General features: G+C 38.8%; 2 protein-coding genes across 11 annotated transcripts in view; both read left to right on the plus strand.

Moving 5' to 3' along the window:
- CCDC15 (coiled-coil domain containing 15) overlaps positions 1 to 7895 on the plus strand; it is a 49047-nt gene extending 41152 nt beyond the window's left edge. For 9 of the 10 annotated variants that reach the window (XM_019955060.2, XM_019955067.2, XM_019955059.2 and 6 more), the window contains 3 exons: positions 5265 to 5441; positions 5928 to 6076; positions 7335 to 7895. In XM_019955060.2, coding sequence (XP_019810619.2) covers positions 5265 to 5441; positions 5928 to 6076; positions 7335 to 7456 — 448 coding nt within the window. In that variant the 3' untranslated portion in view covers positions 7457 to 7895. Of the gene's footprint in view, positions 1 to 3697; positions 3797 to 5264; positions 5442 to 5927; positions 6077 to 7334 lie in introns of those variants that run through there. The other variant, XR_011564854.1, reaches the window with a different exon arrangement.
- Positions 7896 to 8477: 582 nt separating this feature from the next.
- Positions 8478 to 19890, plus strand: part of SLC37A2 (solute carrier family 37 member 2) — a 54075-nt gene continuing 42662 nt past the window's right edge. The window contains exon 1 of the mRNA XM_070782548.1: positions 8478 to 10058. The gene's annotated coding sequence lies outside the window, so the exon portion shown is untranslated. The remainder of the gene's footprint in view (positions 10059 to 19890) is intronic.

Genomic DNA, 19890 nt, shown 5'->3' on the forward strand with positions numbered 1-19890 from the left:
AAATGACTGAAGAGATTGTACTTTCGGTGTCATAGTTAAATCATTGCCTAACTCAAGGTCACAAAAATTTGTTGTTGTTTTCTTCTAGAAAGATTATCATTGTAGGTTTTACATTTAAGTCTGTGATCTAGATTGAGTTCATTTCACATGTAGTGTGAAGTGGTTTTTTTGTATATGGATATCCTCTTGCTGAAGCTATTCTTTCTCCACTGCATACTTTAGTGCGTTTGTCAAAAATCAATTGTCCAACGAACAGTAAAAGAGAAGATTGATAACTTGGACTTCATCAAAATTAAAAACCATAAAGAAGGTGAAAAAAACAACTAAAGATGGGAGAAATTATTTGCAAATCATATATCTGATGAGAAACTTGTAGTCAGAATATATAAAAGAACTCTTACAACTCAGTAATAAAAAGATAACCCAATTAAAAAGTAGACAAAGGATTAAATAGACATTTCTCCTAAGGAAATAATATATAAATGGCTAATAAACATTTGAAAATATACTCAACAGCATCAGTGCTTCTAATGAATATTCAGGGTTGATTTCCTTTAGGATTGATTGATTTGATCTCCTTGCTGTCCAAGGGACTCTCAAGAGTCTTCTCCAGCACACAGTTCTAAGGCATCAGTTCTTCAGTGCTGAGCTTTTTTTATTGTCCAGCTCTTCCATCCATACATGACTACTGGAAAAACCATAGCTTTGACTGTATGGATCTTTGTAGGCAAAGTAATGTCTCTGCTTTTTAATATACTGTATAGGTTTGTCATTGCTTTTCTTACAAGGAGCAAGCATCTTTTAATTTCATGAGGATGTTGATCAAGTCTATATCTTTGCCATGTTTATGCCTGGTTTTTCTGTCAATAATTGAGAGAGGGTATTAAAAATCTCTGCCTTAACTGTGGATTTATTGTATCTTCTTTGCAGTTCTATAAGCCTTTGCTTCATGTATTTTGAAGCTCTTTTATTAGATACATAAATGTTTGGAATTGTTATGTCTTCTCAGTTAATTGACTCTATAATTATGAAATGACCTTTATCTCTGATAGTTTATTTGCTCTGAAATCTACATTGTCTGATATTAATATAGTTATTCCAAACTTTTAACTACTGCTAGCATATATTTCGCATTTCTTGTATTTTTAATCTGTTTCTTTCTATTTAAAGTGCATTTCTTGTCAGCAGTGTGTCGTTGAATCAAATCCTACGATTTTTATCAAATCTGACAATCTCTTCCTTTTAATTGGGTGTTTAGACTATTTACTTTTAACGTGATTATTGGTAGGGTTTGATATATTATCTTGCTGTTTGTCCCATTTCTTCTTAGTTCTCTTTTTTTCTCTTTTTGTACCTTTTTTGAATTACTTTTATGTTTTTATGATTCTAGTGCATCTCCGTTGTTGGCCTGTACACTATGACATTTTTGTTATTTTATTGGTTGTTCTAGAATTTATAGGGCTTCCCATGTGGCTCAGTGGTAAAGAATCCACCTGCTAGTGCATGCATGAGACTCAGATTCAATCCCATGGAGCAGGAAGTGGCAACTCACTCCATCTTGCCCAGGAAATTCCATGGACAGAGGAGCCTGGCAGGCTCCAACCCATGGGGTTGCAAAGAGCTGGACACAACTCAAGAGACTGAGCATGCACACACTAGGATTTATAGTTGTGTATCTCTTAACTTTTCACACTCTACCTTTAAATGATATTATACTACTTCACAAATAATGTAAAAATTTTAGTATAAGAATCTTAGAGTAGTGTACTTCCATTTCTCTCATCCAACCTTTATACTATTGTTATACATTTTACTTTTACATATAAAATACATTGTTATTTTTGTTAAAGAAGTCTGTTATTATTTAAAAGAGATTTAACTAATAAGAATCTTATATATATTACCTGAAGTATCATTTTGTTCTTGTCTGAAAGATAACCTTTAACATTTCCTGCAGTTGTGGGTATACAGGCATGCCTTGTTTTACTGTGTTGCGCCTCATTGTACTTTGTAGATACTGCATCTTTTTACAAATTGAAGGTATGTGGCAACCCTGTGTTGAGCTAGTCTGCTGATGCCAATTAGTTTTAAATTAAGGCATGTACATTGTGTTATCACACACTTAAAAGACAACAGTGTAAACAGAATTTTATATGCACTGGGAAACCAAAAACTTCATGTGACTTGCTTTATCTCAATCTTCCCTTTATTACAGTGGTCTAGAACCAAGCCTGTACTGTCTCTGTGTTATGCCCATACTGGGGATGAATTCTTTCAGGTTTTGTATGTCTGAAAACAACTTGATTTCATTTTTTTTCCCTTCATTTATTCATTTATTTATGTGACACGGTTTTTTCTTTTGATGGTAAAAACATATAATGTATAATTTACCATTGTAACCACGTTTAAGTGTACAGTTCAGTAGTGTTAATAAACAAATAAACATATCCGTATTGTTGTGAATATAGTATGAGGTGATAATCTCATTGAGATTTGCATTTGAATGAAGATTCGTGATGTTGAGCAACTTTTCTTAGGTTTGTTGGTCATTTATAGATCATCTTTGGAGAAATATCTCTTCCAGTCCTTTACCCATTTTTAATTGGATTCATTGCTTTTTTGTGTTCCTTTTAAATTTTTGGATTTTCTCGCTGTGGTTTATTTTGGATAATTTCTATCATTATGCTTTCAGATTTAGTTTTGCAGTGTTTAACCTGCTAGTAATCCCATCCAGTGTATTTTTTTTAATAAAGAATTTATTTTTATAGAGAAGTTAGGTTCATGGCAAAATTGAGAGGAAGGTAGAGCAATTGTTCATATGTACTATCCCTTGACATTCAGAGCCTCCCCCATTATCAACATCCCCCACCAGTGTGGTACAACTGTTAACACATGATAAGCCTGCATTGATACATCATTATCAACCAAAGTTTATAATTTACATTAGGGTTCACTCTTGGTGTTACACATTCATGGGTTTGGGCAAATGTATAGTGACTTGTATCCATCATTAAGTATCATAGAGAATAGTTTTACTACTCTAAAACTCCTTTATGCTCTGCCTGTTCACCTTCTTTCCCTCTCTCCAACCCCAGCTTCTGGCAACCACTGATCTCTCACTGTCTCCATTGTTTTCCTCTTTCCAGAATGTCATATGGTTGGAATCATATAATATGTAGCCTTTTGAGATTGGCTTCTTTCACTTAGTAATAGGCATTTACATTGAATGTCTCTTCATGTCTTGGTAGCTCATTTCTTTTTAATACTGAATAATATTTTGTTGTTTGAAAGTACAACAGTTTATTTATCCATTCATCTACTGAAGGACATCTTGGTTTCTTCCAGCATTTGGCAAATAAACTATTTAAAACATCCATGCGCAGGTTTTATGTGGGTGTAAGTTGTATAAATACCAAGGGTACTGCTGGATTGTATGGTGTTTGATTTTGTCAAATGCTTTCTGTACATCTTTTTATAGAATTGTGATTTTTCCTATATAGCTTTTGATATGATCTATTACATTAATTGATTTTTTTCATGTTGAACCAGCCTTTCATTATTGGCCTGAATTCCTTTTGATTGTGATATATGTGTACATTGTTAGATTTGACTTGCTAATATTTTGAGGATTTTTGCCTCTTGTTCATGAGAAATATTAGTAATACTTTCTAATATCTTTATCTGGTTTTGATTTTAGAGTAATGCTGACATCATAGAATGAGTTAAGCGTGCTTTCTGTTTCTGTCCACTGAAAGAGACTGAAGAGATTTGGTGTAATTTCTTCCTTAATTGTTTGGTGAGCCCATCTTGGTCTGGTGCTTTCTGTTTTGGAAGGTTACTAATTATTAATTCTATTTCTTTAATATACAGAATTATTCTCCAATGTATTTTTTATTTCAGAAATTGTAGTTTTCATCTTGATAAGTTGATCTCAGTCTTCTTTATGTCTAAACTTTTTGAATGTATAAGATCTATTAATAGTTGTTCTATCTTGTTTTCATTTCCTTCTATGCTAATTCTAATCACTGTCTATTCTAGGTTGATTTTGAGTGGTTGATTACTCTCTTCATTATTAATTGTATTTGTCTGCCTCTTTGCATGCCTGGTAATCTTTGATTAGACGTCCAACATTGAATTTACTTCATTGGTTGGTTACTGGTTATTTTTGTATTCTTATAAAATTTTTCTGAGCTTTGTTCAGGAATACAGAAGGAAATGGTAACCCACTCCAGGATTCTTGCCTGGAAAATGCCATGGACAGAGGAGCTTTGTGGGCTACAGTCCTTGGGGTCACAAAGAGTCAGACTAACACTTTTATTTAAGTTACTTTGGGGCCTTGCTTTTACAGTGTTGGTTGTGTCTGGAACAACCGTTACTCCCCACTACTGAGGTAAAGTCTTCCTGAAAACTCTACCCAGTGCCTGTACATTATGAGTGTTTCAAGGCTTAAGTGGTGGGAACAGTCTCCATTCTGTGCTGTGAGCACAGGACACTGTTCCCTGTCCCTCTTTAGGATGGCTCTGTCCTTGGTCTCAGATCGCGTCCTCACATACATGCTCAGTGCTCTGCTGTGTACTAGGAGACCCCCTAGATCTCTGGGGTTCTCTCTCTGAGCAGCTCTGGCCCCTGGATTTTCTGTCTTAAGTACTCCAGTTGCTTTTGTGTCCCTGTACTTTCAGCGTCATCTCCCCAACTCAGAAAGTCTCTCAGGCTCCACCTCAACTCTCCTGCCCTGTGCTGCTGCTGCCTGGAAACTTTGAAGGCAGTGAACTTGGACACTTGTAGGACTCACTTCATTTGTTTTCCATCTGTCAAGGATCACTGTCTTTCATCAATGAATATCCAGTGTCTAGAAAACCATCGTTTTGTTTGTTTGTTTGTTTTTGGTCTGGTTGGTTTCTGGGTTGATTTGTTGTTTTATTTATTTGGTTGTTTAAGGTGGTAGGGCAAATCCAGTCCCCATTAATCCATTTTAGCTAAAAGCCGAAGTCCTGTCTGCTTGTAATTTTAACCTCAGAAAGTTCTTGTGTTAGAATTCTTCCGGGAACACTCTTTTAGTAGTAACTATTGGTCATTTCCATTCAAGAGAATGAACAATGAGATAAACTTAAATCAGCCAGCAGGGGGTTTTGAGGCTTTTCTAGGGTTGTTAAACTGATTTCCTGATTCCCCTCTTTCTGGGAATTTCTTGAGGTATTTGGACCTAAAAGCTAATTCTAAATAATGACTTGAAATTCCTAACCATGTTATGATTTTATTCTCAGAATTAAGAAAAAGAAAGAGCAGCAACGTTATGCTGAAGAACAGAGGATATTAAGAATGAAATCCCATGAAGAGCCATGTTCAGGGGAGAAGATGAGTGAGATATTAGCCCAACTACAACTGGAGGAAATAAAAGGAGCCAGAGAAAAGCAACAGCAGAAAGAAAAAGAATACCAAAGGTACTTTGGAAAGTTCTGCATGAAGTTTTGGCCCTGGAGGAGACCTGTTAGGAAGTCGGGGTTCTCATTTTCCCTAAAGTGAATTGACTGTGTCTTCTTATGCTTTAGGAGGCACAGAACTTCATCACATTTCTTTTTTTTTTTTTTTATGTGGACCCTTTTTTAAAGTCATTGAATTTGTTACAATATTGTTTCTGTTTTGTGTTCTTTGGCTGTTTTGGCCATGAGGCTCCTGGGATCCTAGCTTCCCAACCAGGGATCAAACCCTCACCCTGTGCATCAGAAGGTAAACGGATTTCTTGGTCACCTAATACCTCTCTGGAATAGCACTGCGCTTTTCCTTGTACTGCCTCTTAGTACACAGAGGAAGGGTTGAGGCTCAGTGATAAGAAATAGTTTCACAGTTTGAGCTAGGAGTAAAATAAGGACTCATGTGCATTCTCTTCCTGGTGGTTCACTTTGCTTGGTCATACTGTATTTTTATAGATATGTAGAAGCTTTAAGAGCCCAGATCCAGGAGAAAATGCAACTATATAATATTACTTTACCTCCACTCTGCTGCTGTGGTCCTGATTTTTGGGATGCTCATCCAGATACCTGTGCCAACAATTGTATTTTCTATAAAAACCACAAAGGTAAGTATCTTTAAGGAATGGTTGGGGCCTGATGGCAGATAAAAAATAACAAGAGTAAAAGAAGTGATTGTAGTAGAAATTTAGCATTTATTGACTAAGTGCTTATTATATATCAAAGACTGTTATACCCCCCTTTACAAAACAACTCTGAGACAATAAAAATAATTATAGTGAGTTATATTTCTCTTTGAGATATGTTATCTTCTTATCTTCATTTATGCTGGGGAAATAGTCCTAGCCCATTGTACAGTAACGAGACTAGGGTTGCAGGTCCTCCTGTAAATGAAGAAGATTAGAGGTTTATAGCTATCTAAGTTAGGCCTCTGTCCAGTTGAATACCCTTTTATCCAGATTCTTGAATGTTATCTAACAAAGACTTATCATCTGTATATTATTTATAATGTGTGTATATGCACATTAGACTGCCAGGTCTGCTAGGGGTCACTGAGAAACATGAGGACCAATATAAACTCTGTTAGGAATACCAGCTAGAAGAAATGGAGTCATTTCCTGTTGTCACTAACATGTCTGTTTCCTGTCCATTCCTAAATGTATTGATTTACATAGTGTGGAGATTATAGAGGCTTCATACAAACACCGAAAATGGTGGTGGTGTTTGTATCCCTAATGTTCCATCTGCGATATGAGTTTCTTATCAGTCCTGTGAATTATGTTTTAAAAACACACATCTGATTGTGCCATTCCCGTATCATCAGATCTGTCGGACTTACCACTGAAGTACAAAATACGGTGCATAAACGGCATGTTTTCTCTCTGGCTCCAGGCCATACTCCAGCCATATCGAACCTGCTGTTGTCAGTACACACCACATAAAAAATGTATCCTTGTACCCCCACACACTCATTTCTTTGCCTAGAAGGCCTTCTTTCCTTTACTTCTATTAATCCTTCAAGACCATCTTAAATGTTACCGATTCTTTTTTTTGGAATGTTGCCACTTCTGGGAATCTTTTTCATCCTCTCCTAGTTTCTTTTTCGTTTTGAGCTTCATGCTGTGATGACATTTTGTATATGCCTCTGGTTTGGAAATAGTACACTATAATTTAATTTCTGTGTCCATCCTCTCATGATCTTTTCTGTAATCACAGAGTACTTGGCATGTGGTAAATACTCAATACTTATTCAATGGATTGTTAATGCCTTTAAGACTGGGCAGAGAAGCAGTACTAATAGGAAGAGGTTGGGAGAAATGTTTAGAATCCTACTTCATTGATCACTATGTTAATCTTTATTTGCAGCATATACCCGGGCACTGCATTCAGTCGTCAACTCCTGTGACATCCCTGAGGGGAACTCAGATCTTCGAGTTGCCATTCATAATTTTGCTTCTGCACATAGACGGACTTTGAAAAACCTGTAATAAGAATCTGAAATCAACCATCAGTATTTCAACCTACTTAAAATCTACCCCAAGAGATTATTTTAGGAAAAACTGTCAAAGTGTATAAGATATGTAACTTGGAAAGAAAGACTGTCCTACATAATTGGTATCTTTTTAATTAAATCATGACCATTATTTAACTCTGTGCTTAGGACCAAGATGGAAAACTGGCTTCCAGACTTGTATCATTACCGTAAACCATCTGGTACGTATTGTTTTAAAAATGATCACTCAGGCTGGTGAGTTTTCTCTCACTTTGCTCTGCTCTGCTCAGAAGATATTATTAGAAATCTTTGAGATTATCTGATTTATTATCTTTATATAACTGTACCACTTGAATCTTGATAAAATTGAAAATGTTTGGATGAAGGAGAAGAGAAGATAAAGAAATGAATTTCTGAACACCAGTGGCCATCTATATTGCTGTTATCTTTTCTAGTTGTGTGCAGCAGTTAGAGATGAGAACAATCTGAATTTGATGTACGTTTTTTCCTCAAAATTTTTTCTCTCGTGTTTTTATTACCTCTTTCCCCATTCAGTGACGATGAACAGAGGACTTTTTAATTGTATAATTTTTATAGCAAAAAAGGCAAATAAACCCTCTGCCTTTTGAGCATCTTTTATGTGAAATAATTGTGAGTGACATTTCAAAAAGTGAATCTGAAGTCAAAGAGAGTAAAGTCCTTTATTTTCCTATCTATAAAAAATCTGGTGAATGCCATACCTACAGAGCAGGTGAAATAAAAATTGCTATAGTTAGTATGAATTTGCTATTTCTTTACAGTGTTTCTTGACACAATATGAAAAGTTTTAATATTGTGAATTAAGGTGAGGTACTCACATTTTCTTTTTCCTACTTCTAATGGTCAGTGTTGAAAAAGCACTGAAATTATGTCTCAGAAAACACCTAAACATCTAGCCAGGTCATTGAAAATAAGTGTCAGAATTACTCGTGTGACAAGATTGACTGGTTATTTAATCAGATTAATTATCCAGTTCAGTCAAAATCCTTATGCAACTAAATCCTTGCTTTAGCCTTTCTGAGTTGTGTTTTTTAACACCTTTGTTGAGATATAATTCATATATCATTTGATTCACTGACTTGAAATGTACAATTCAGTGGTTTTTATTATACTCTGTGGTTGTACAGCTATTACCACTATCAAATTTTAGAACACTTGTCACTCTAAGGAGATGCCCAGGTGATCCAGCAATCCCACTGGGGGTATATATCCTAGATAATTGAAAGCAGAATCTTCAACAGATATGTTCATAGTGGCAAGAGGTGGAAGCAACCTAAATTTCCATCAACAGATGGGTGGGTAAACAAAATGTGGTACATACATACAATGGAATACTCTTCAACCCTAAAAAGGAAAGAAATCCTGTCATGTAGTGTAACCTGTATTAGCCTTAAGGACATTGTGCTAAGTGAAGTAAGCTAGGAACAAAAAGACAAATACTGTGTGATTCCACTCATACTAGGAACCTAGAATAATGAAATTCATGCGGACAGGAAGTAGTGATGGAGACTTCCCTGGTGGTCCAGTGGCTGGAATCCACCTTCCAATGCTTGAAACATGGCTTCGATCCCTGGTTGGGAACTAAGATCCCACATGCTGTAGGGCAGCCAAGGCCGTGGGCTGCACCTGCTGAGCCCTCGCATTCTAGAGCCTGTGCTCCTCAACAAGAGAAGTATGCACACCGCAACCAGAGAAAAAGCCCATGTGCTGCTATAAAGACGCAGCACGGCCAAAATTTAAAAAAGGAAAGCAGAGTAGTGGTTGCCGGGAGGAAATGGGAAGTTAGTAATGAGTAGAGTTTCAGTTTTGCAAGATGAAGAAGTTCCAGAGGTCTCTTTCACAACAGTGTGAATATAAATACACTTAAGATACACTACTGAAAGTATACTTAAAAACTGGTTGCAACTGTAAATTTTATAGTCTTTTTTTTTTAACAATAATCAAATTTTTTTAGTATAGAAAAGAAAAATCCCATACCCACTAACAGTTGTTCCTCATTCTCTCAGCCAATCACCAGCGCACTTTCTGTCTCTATAGATCTGCCTATTTTGAACTTGCCATATAAATGGAGTCATGTAATAAATAGTCTTTTGTGACTAGAGTCTTTCATTTAGTATCATGTTTTAAAGATTTCTCTATGTTGTAGCTTGTATCAGTAATTCATTGCTTTTTATTGCTGAATAATATTCCACTCTGGATATACTCTTTTATTTACCCAGTTGATGAACATTTGGGATGTTTCTACTAATTAGCTACTGTGAATAATGCTGCTATGAACATTTGTTTACAAGCTTTGCTGTATTTTTATTTCTCTTGGCTATATACCCTGAAGGGGATTTGCTGGGTCATATGGTAGCCTAACGTTGAACATTTTAAGGAACTGAAAACTTCTACAAAGCATCTGCATCATTTTACATTCACACCAATTGTGTATAAGGGTTCAGATTTTCTTCACATCCTCCAACTCTTATCCTTATCTATCTCTCTGATTATAGTCATCCTAAAGGGTATGAAGTGGTATCTCATTGTGATTTTGATTTTCCTGATGACTAACAATGGTGAGCATCTTTATTTTTCTGATGGCTGATGATGGTGAGCATCTTTTCACATGCTTATTAGCCCCTTGTCTATCTGTTTCGCAGAACTGTCTTTTCAAATCCTTTGCCATTTTTAATTGGGTTATTTATCTTTTGATAATTATTGAGTTCTGAGAGTTGTTAATATATTCTGCGTAAGGTCCCTTATTAGACTTATGGTTTGTAAATATTTCCTGTTCTGGGGATTGTTTTTTCACTTTTTTGATAGTTTCCTTTGCAGGACAAAATTTTTTAATTTTGTGGAAGTCCAATTCATCTACTTTTTCTCTTGTTGCTCTGGTCATTACCTAATCCAAGTTCAGGGCTTCCCCGGTAGCTCAGTGGGTAAAGAAGCTGCCTGCAGTGCTAGAGATATGGATTCAGTCCCTGGGTCTGGATGATCTCTTGGAGGAGGGAATGACAACCCGCCTTCAGTATTCTTGCCTGGAGTATCCCATGGACAGGAGCCTGGCGAGCTACAGTCCATACGGCCGAAAAATCAGACACAACTGAGTGACTGAGCACGTGTGCACACAATCCAAGTTCACAAAGATTTACTCCTGTGTGTTCTTTTAAGAGTTTTGTAGTTTTAGCTTTTACACTGAGGTCTATGATCTGTTTTGGGAATATTTATGTATAGAGTTAGATAGGCATCCAGCCTCATTCTTTTGTATGAGGATATCTAGTTGTCCCAGCATCATTTGTTCAAAAAACTATTATTCACCCCACTGAATTGATATGACACTGTTGTCAAAAATCAATGGACCATTAATATTAGGGTTTATTTCTGAAATCTCTTTTCTATTCCATAAATCTATGTATTTATACTTAAACCAAAGTAGTCTGTTTTGATTACTGTAGCAAGTTATGAAATTGAGAAGCATGAGGCTTCTATCTTTGTTCTTCTTTTTAAAGGTCATTTTGCTATACTGAGTCCCTTGCATTTTTATATGAAATTTTAAGATCACCTTCCTGCAAAAATTGAGGTTTTGATAAGGGTCACATTGAATCTATGAATCAGTTTGATTCATGAATGTGGGATGTCATTCCATTCATTTCTTCCAACAATGTTTTATAATTTTCAGAGCATATAATGTGTACTTTTCTGTTAAATTTATTTCAAAATATTTTGTTCTTTTTGATACTATTTTAAATGGAATTATCTCCTTAATTTTATTTTCTCATTGTGCATCATAAGTGTGTAGAAATACAGTTGAATTTTGTATATTATGATAGCTCAGTTGGTAAAGAATCCACCTGCAGTGCAGGAGGCACTGTTTTAATTCCTGGTTGGGAAGATCTGCTGGAGAAGGGATAGGCTACCCACTCCAGTATTCTTGGGCTTCCCTTGTGGCTCAGCTGGTAAAGAATCCGCCTGCATTGTCGAAGACCTGGGTTTGATCTCTGGGTTTGTTGGGAAGATCCCCTGGAGAAGGGAAAGGCTACCCACTCCAGTATTCTGGTCTAGAGAATTCCGGGGACTCTATAGTTCATGAGGTCACAAAGAGTCAGACATGACTGAGAACTTTCATTTTTCAGTCTTGTGTCTTATAACCTTTCTGAACTAATTTTTAATGTCTGTTGTTCCTGTTCTTCTCATCACATTATCTCTTGAATACATTGTGAAAGTGAAGTCGCTCAGTCGTGTCCGACTCTTTGCAACCCCATGGGCAGTAGTCTGCACCAGGCTCCTCCGTCCATGGAATACATTGTAGGAAGACTTATCTGCTTTTCCCTTTCTGGTGAAAAGGCTTTTCAAACCCATCGGTGACTTCCACATTGCTAAATTCAGTGGTCATTCTTAAAGTTTATCTTGACCTGCCATCATAATTAAACACAATTGATCACTCCATTTCTTATTGAAATATCTTATACCTGGCTTCCACAACCCCAAAGCTTTTAAGAGTATCCCAGGGCTCAGTCCCTGGACACCTTTACTATCTACACTTGCTCTTCGGGTGATCTGTTTTAGTCTCATGGGTCTCTTATCTATATACTGATAACTCCTACATTTATGTATCTGGCATAGATCTCTCTCTGAAAATCCAAACTTTTAACCTTAACTGCCTACTTAACATTTCCTCATCATTGGTTCCCCTCAATTTGCTCTTCATATAGTCTTCCCTGTATTGGTTAATTAGCAATTCCATGTGTCTAGTTACTAAGACCAAGAACCTTGAAGAAATCATTGAATTTCCCCACTCTGTCTCTTTCATCCTTCACTCCATCAGCAAATTGTGTCAGCTTTGCAAAATACATTTCCAGTTCACATTACTTCTGCTGTGAGATGCCTGGTCCATACCACCATCATCTATCTCATAGATTATCTTAAGAGTTCCTAAGTAATCTCTTCCCAGGTGGCTCAGTGGTAAAGAATCTGCCTACAATGAAAGAGATGCGAGTTCAGTCTTTGGCTGTTAAGATCCCCTGGAGAAGGAAATGGCAACCTACTCCAGTATACTTGCCTGAAAAATCCTATGGACAGAGGAGCCTGGTGGGTTACAGACCAAAGGGTCACAAAAGAGTCAAACATGACTTGGCAACTAAACAACAACAAAATAATCTCTGTTTGTACCTGTGTACTTTCTCAATACAGCAGCCAAACTTAACAATCCAAAACCAAACCTCATGACCCCCACTCTCTACACACAACACACACACACACACAGAGAGACAAAATCTGGTCCCACTTCTGAAACGTATATCTCCCACTGCTTTCCTCCTTGCTTGTTCTGCTGAGCTTCATTGACCTGGTATTTAGATGGACATTCCAGGGACTCTTGCTTCAAGTCTTCTTTATTAGCTCTTTCTCTGTCTGGAGACACTTCTCAGATAATTTTTTGGATCACTTTATTACCTTATCAAGTATATTTCAATTGGAGGACATTCTGTGTGTGTGTGTGTGTGTGTGTGTGTGTGTGTGTGTGTGTGTGTGTGTATGCGTGTATGCTCAGTCATCCAGTTGTGTCTGACTCTTGTGACTCCGTGGACTGTGTAGCCTGCCAAGCTCCTCTGTCCATGGAATTGTCTAGGCAAGAATATTGGAGTGGGTTGTCATTTTCTTCTCCAGAGGATCATCCTGACCCAGGGATTGAACCTGTGTCTCCTGCGTCTCCTGCATTGGCAGGCAGATTCTTTACCACTGTGCCACCTGGGAAGCCCCTGACCACCTGTTTTGAAATGTGACCTTCCTATCCACCTGCTCCCCTTAGGTCCCCCCTCCCCTTCCCCCGCTTTATTTTTCTTCATTATATTTACAGCTGTATGGTTTAGTCACTAAGTTGTATCTGACTCTTGTGACTCCATGGGCTGTAGCCAGCCAGGCTTCTCTGCCCGTGGGATTCTCCAGGCAAGAATGCTGGAGTGGGTTGCCACTTCCTCCTCCACAGCTGTGTGGCATACTGTATAGTTTACTTAATGTTTAGTTTCTTTACTAGATTGTATACTCCACGGACACGGATTTTTGTTCAATGCTGTATCTGGCACGTAACAAGCTCTCAGTAAATGTTAAATAAATACACAGACTTGAATTTTTTAAATTCCAAATGCGTCTACATGATTAGTAGTCTTACCTAATGTTTTTGATGTCCTTACAGAGATCATGTTACTTTGTTTTTCATTCTGTAATTATGACTAATTCAGGGCAAGTAATTTAATTTCTCTGGGCTACAGTTTTCTGTAAAGAGGGTTATACTAAGTGAACTTTAATCTCCCCTGTAGCTCTAACATTCTACAAATTCATTAATTATGTTTTACACCTTTGACCTCACTAATTCTCCATTTTCATTTGCTCTTCATGACGAGTCGTGGACTCGTACATTTTACTTGTAGATAGCACGGTAGTGTTAGACAAGTTCACTCTCTTCAACTCTGACTCCAATATTAATCTTGTCAGAGTAAATGCATGTTCAGTAGGGTCATAGTGGACTAGGACAGGAGGGTGTAGGACACTACAGGTGTGTGTCCGGCAAGGGGGGTTCAGTACCCCAGGCTCAGGTGTGCTGTTCCCCAGAGAGACCTGTATCAACTTAGAGAATTCGGGCCAAGAGACGGAATGTGTATGTGATAGAGGCAATTCCAGGATTATGGTAGTTGCAGAGGATGTTCATGTACTTGTTTTCATGCAATAACGATCAAAAAGCTGATGCGTGACATATTTTCCTAGGCAGTTCAACCTAAAACAGCTTTCTCAGATTGCTCTGATTTCGTGAACTCTGTGTCCTCTCCCTGGCATTGCTCCAGCGTATTACTGGAAGTTGTCCAGTATCACTTACCCTTACTTTCTTAGCCCTTTTGTGATGGGCAGGAATAAGATTGTCAACAACTTTATTGACTACCCACTCAGTGCAGAGGCTAGAAACTGCTGCTTTCTTTCATATCTTCCAACAATTTACGGTATAATAGGTAGCAGGTTACTTACTTAGATTCTGGTTTCTGGAAGCAGAAGATTTCCTTTAGTGTCCCTTTAAGAGTAGTGATCATAGTTTACTGTGTGTCCCATCTTGGGCATTCTCCCCTGCTTCTCAGGAAAGCACACTTGTGTGTGTGTGTGTGTGTGTGTGTGTGAGTCGCTCTGTAGGGTCCAACTCTTTGCATGCCAGACTCCTCTGTCCATGGAATTCTCTAGGCAAGAGTACTGGAGTGGGTTGCCATTTCCTTCTCCAGGGGATCTTCCCCACCCAGGGATCAAATATGGGTCTCCTACATTGCAAGCAGATTCTTTACCATCTGAGCCACCAGGGAAATACTGTGCAGAGCTTAGTCACTCAGTCATGACTGACTCTGCAACCTCATGGACACTAGCCCGCCAGGCACCTCTGTCCATGGAATTCTCCAGGCAAGAATGCTGTAGTGGGTTGCCATGCCTTCCTCCAGGGGATCTCCCCAACCCAGGGATCGAACCTAGTTCTCCCACAGTGCAAGCAGATTCTTTACCATCTGAGCCACCAGGGAAGCCCAAGAATACTGGAGTGGGTAGCCTATCCCTTCTCCAGGGGAACTTCCTGACCCAGGAATCGAACCAGGGTCTCCTTCACTGCAGGCGGATTCTTTACCAGCTGAGCTACCAGGGAAGCCTGGAAAATACTATAGAGGAAGATAAATGCAAATATTCTCCTGGCCCGCTATACCCGTTCTGCTCGGTAAAAGACTTTGAATATGTTGATTTTTATTTTTAAGCCTCTCTTAGGGTATAAGTGAATGGTTTGTGTCTAGTCTTGCTCTCAGTATTACTGACCACTATTATTGGGTGTGCTGATGGGGAGAAGTCAAATTGATTTCTTTTGATTAAGATTGATGAAGACAATTTCGTGTTATATGTGCTGCATGAGTCATCATCCTGTCCAGGCCCTAAGATGAGATCACCTTTGGTAAATGTTTCACTCAATTCTTGTCTTAGGTTCCTCCCCCTCCCTCAAAATATCTATGGCAATCATTAATGGATGAAACTATTACTTAACTGTCATCATCTGAACCCATTAATTCATCTTCCTGTCACTAAAAGCGAGAATAGACATTGTACCTCCTGATAACCTTCAATATGAAGCATTCAGTGCCTTCAATGAAGTATTTATTTCTGCCAAAAAAAGAAAAAGTTGAAACAATATAATCAAGACTTTAAACCTTTTTCATTTGGGTTCTGAAATTTAAGTTCTACTGCCCTAAGGAATCCACTATGTATAATAAATTAAGTTCTCTTCACTCTGTTCATGGAATTCTTCAGGCAAGAAGACTGGAGTGGGTAGCCATTCCCTTCTCTAGGAAAAGTGAAATCGCTCAGTCGTGTCTGACTCTTTGTGACCCCATAGACTATAGCCTACAGGCTCCTCCGTCCATGGGATTTTCCAGGCAGGGTTACGGACTGGGTTGCCATTTCCTTCTCCAGGGGAATCTTTCCGACCCAGGGATCGAACCCGGGTCTCCCACATTGCAGGCACATGCTTTACCGTCTGAGCTACCAGTGTGTGTGTAAGTTGCTCAGTTGTGTCCAACTCTGCGACCCCATGGACTATACAGTCCATAGAATTATCTAGGCCAGAATACTGGAGTGGGTAGCCTTTCCCTTCTCCAGGAGATCTTCTCAACCCAGGGATCGAACCCAGGTCTCCTGCACTGCAGACGGATTCTTTACCAGCTGAGCCACCAGGGAATCCTTCACCTGAAACAAAGGCCTCCTAAAACTGAGTTTTCTGGCGGAGTTTATGATTAACCCCTTTATCTAAAACGTTATTACCTTTCTTGTCCTGCCTCTAGTCCCCTAGGGGAACTGGATACAACTGAAGAGTATCAAAGAAAAGGGGATTGAAACTGTGGACGGTGGTGCCCTCCTGGGCACAAAAGTCCCTCTGTGTCCCCCATTTCTTATAGAAAAAGGTTTTCATCTGCTAAAACTTCCCTGAGTTCTAATGAGCTCAATCAGTTGCTAATTAGGGAAGTGAGAGAGCGCAGAATCAAAGGAAAAGCAGTCAACCAGTTCAGCAATAAGAGTCCTAGTTCCTCCAGGAATCCTGACATGTATTTTTGAGTTGTTCTGCTGGGGCTTAGAACCCCCCACCCACCCAGGTGGAGGATGGTAACTAAATGCTGAACATGAGCACACAGACCCCGGACTGGTTGGAACGAGACGATTGATGATAAAGATTCCTGAAATATCACCCTGTTACCACCTCATCACCAACCAATCAGAAGAAAGTCCATGAGCTGATCACGCCCCCTGCAACCTCCACCCCTAAGGTTGTCTTGAAAATCATTCCCTGAAATCCACTGGGGAATTCAGGTCTTTTGAGTACCAGCTACCCTGCACTCTTTGCTTGGCACCTTACAAATAAATGCTGTCATTTCCTTCGTGACGCCCCAGTGTTTGTGAATGGGCTCTGCTCCCCGGCGGGCAAATAAGACCCAAGTTCACTTTAGTTACACACTTAGAATGGCACGAGCTGTGTACCTTCCTTGAGAGAATTGAGAAAACAGTCTCAAATCATTTTCTGTGTTTTCTAGTTTAGATGAAAAGAATATGTAAAGAGGAAAACGGTGAGAATTCCCTTTATAGGAGATAGGGAGAGAGAGGGAAATGAATTCTACCATGAGAAAGCAGATATCCAGAGGAGACACCACTCTGTAGGAAAATTGACCCAATTTCTTCAACAAGTTAATGGCTTGAATTTGAAAAATGGGAAGGTAGCTCTACATCAAGACAGATTCACAGAGATTACAACCCTCAAATATAATGTATGGACCTTGCTTAGATCCTGATGTAAAACAAAATAAGAGTCTGAAAAAGGTATGTGTGAAGCAATTTTGAATAGTCTAAGCTATTCATTTTGTTAAGATAACAGTAGTAGTATATAAGAAAATACCTATACAGGAATGGATACTGAAATATACAGGGATGAAATAAAATTATGTTTGAGATTTGCTTTGGAATAATTCAGCAAAATGGGACAAAAGATATAGATGAAGTGCAGCAACACTTTGATAATAGTGAATCTAAGGGGCAGGTATGTGAAAGTGAAGTCACTCAGTCATGTCCGACTCTTTGCAACCCATGGACTGTAGCCTACCAGGCTCCTCCGTCTATGGAATTTTCCAGGCAAGTGTACTGGAGTGGGTTGCCATTTCCTTCTCCAGGGGAATCTTCCTGACCCAGGGATCGAACCCAGGTCTCCCGCATTGCAGACAGACGCTTTACCATCTGAGCCACCAGGGAAACCCATGGGGCCGGTATATTGAGGTTTTATTATGCTATTCACTCTATTTTTGTATAATTTTTAAAAAGTAATTTAAAAAACTTGGGGCTAAAATAAACTTGTTAGCCTTATAAAATGTCCTTCCCTTTCCCCTTCCCCTTCCACTGCCCTCCCCAATAATAGGAAGTTTAGGTAGGGAAGTAATATCCCTTAGTTGCATGACTTTAAAAATTAATTATTATAGTTGTGTGACTTATGACATGATCATTATTTTCAGGTGGTGATTAGAACCTAGAGGCTGAAGCATTTTGTGGTCTTTTTTTTTTAAGATTTTTTTTTATGTGGACCCTTTTTAAGTCTTTATTGAATTTGTTACAATATTGCTTCTGTTTTATGTTTTGGTTTCTTGGCCGCAAGGCATGTGGGCTCTTAGCTTCCTGACCAGGGATTGAACCCCCTGCATTGGAAGGCAAAGTCTTAACCACAGGACTGCCAGGGAATTCCCATTTTGTGGTCTTTCTATAAGAAAGACTGGGCAGTCAGTCACTTGGTTTTATTATTTGGTAAATTCCCAGGCATATAAAAGTTGGGAAAATCAGGGATGAAAGACCATGGAAAATAGGGTTGTTGTTGTTCAGTTGATAAGTCGTGTCTCACTCTTTGTGACCCCGTGGACTGTAGCATGCCAGGCTCCTCTGTCCTCCACCACCTCCCAGAATTTGTTCTAATTCATGTCCATTGAGTCAGTGATGCTATCTAACCATCTCATCCTCTGATGAAACCCTTCTTCTTCTGCCCTCAATCTTTCCCAGCATCAAGGTCTTTTCCAGTGAGTCAGCTCTTCACATCAGGTGACCAAAGTATTAGAGTTTCAGCTTCAGCATCAGTCCTTCCAATGAATATTCAGGACTGATTTCCTTCAGGATTGATTGGTTTGATGTCCTTGCAAGTCCAAGGGAACTCTCAAGAGTCTTCTCCAACACCACAGTTCAAAAGCATCAATTTTTCAGTGCTCAGTCTTCTTTATGGTCCAACTGTCACGTCTGTACATGACTACTGGGAAAACCGTGGCTTTGACTAGACGGACCTTTGTCAGCAAAGTGAAAATAGGGTAGAAATTTTTAAAATTACAAAAGGAAATAGGGTAGAAATAACAAAAAGAACAAAATGGTAATTTAGTAAAAGAAGCTTTGAAATCTTAGGGTAAAATGGGACTAAGAATATTTATGTGCTGTAAATCAGAGATGGGAAAAGTCATTTAGATTTCTATCCTGCCTCTGAATAGGATCTGCTAGAGATTGTAACACTGGTTTTTGTTGTCAGATTTCTTTCTTGCTCTGTCTTCATAGCCCCTACTTCTGTGGGATAGTTTGGGCTGTGGTTAAGGTCACAGTCACAGGTTCAATTCTTGTACCACATTATCAGCTGTGTGACCTTAAGCAAGTTACTTGAGTTCTCTGGGCCTCCATTTCATCATCTGCAAAATGGGAATAATAATAGTACTTACTTCATAGAGTTGTGAGAATTCAATGGGATAGTTCAGGCATTTCATTTGACTTTTCGTATTAATGCCGAAGAGAAAAGATTTTCTAAGTCTCAGGGTTATGATGACATTTACCTTTATTTGAAGTGAAATGAAAGTCGCTCAGTTGTGTCCAACTCTTTGCGACCCCATGGATATACAGTCCATGGGATTCTCCAGGCCAGAATAACTGGAGTGGGTAGCTGTTCCCATCCCCAAGGGCTCTTACCACTCCAGGGACTGAACTCAAGTCTCCCATATTGCAGGCGGATTCTGTACCAGCTGAGCCACCAGGGAAGCTTTTGGGTATTTGATTGTATTCATTGTTCCATCCTCCTGTGAGCTTCAGTTCAGTTCAGTTCAGCTCAGTCGCTCAGTCGTGTCTGACTCTTTGCGACCCCATGAATCGCAGCACTCCAGGCCTCCGTGTCCATCACCAACTGCCGGAGTTCACTCAGACTCACGTCCATAGAGTCAGTGATGCCATCCAGCCAATAAAGCCAATTTTTTTTTTTTTTTTTTTGGAGGTGGAGAATCAAGGAAAGAGAGTTTGCCCAGTTGCCAAATGGATGGGTGTGCCGTTTAAGTTGTAAATTAGCACACCTTG

The sequence above is a fragment of the Bos indicus genome, chromosome 29 (genome assembly GCF_029378745.1).
Source record: "Bos indicus isolate NIAB-ARS_2022 breed Sahiwal x Tharparkar chromosome 29, NIAB-ARS_B.indTharparkar_mat_pri_1.0, whole genome shotgun sequence".
Lineage (NCBI taxonomy): Eukaryota > Metazoa > Chordata > Mammalia > Artiodactyla > Bovidae > Bos > Bos indicus.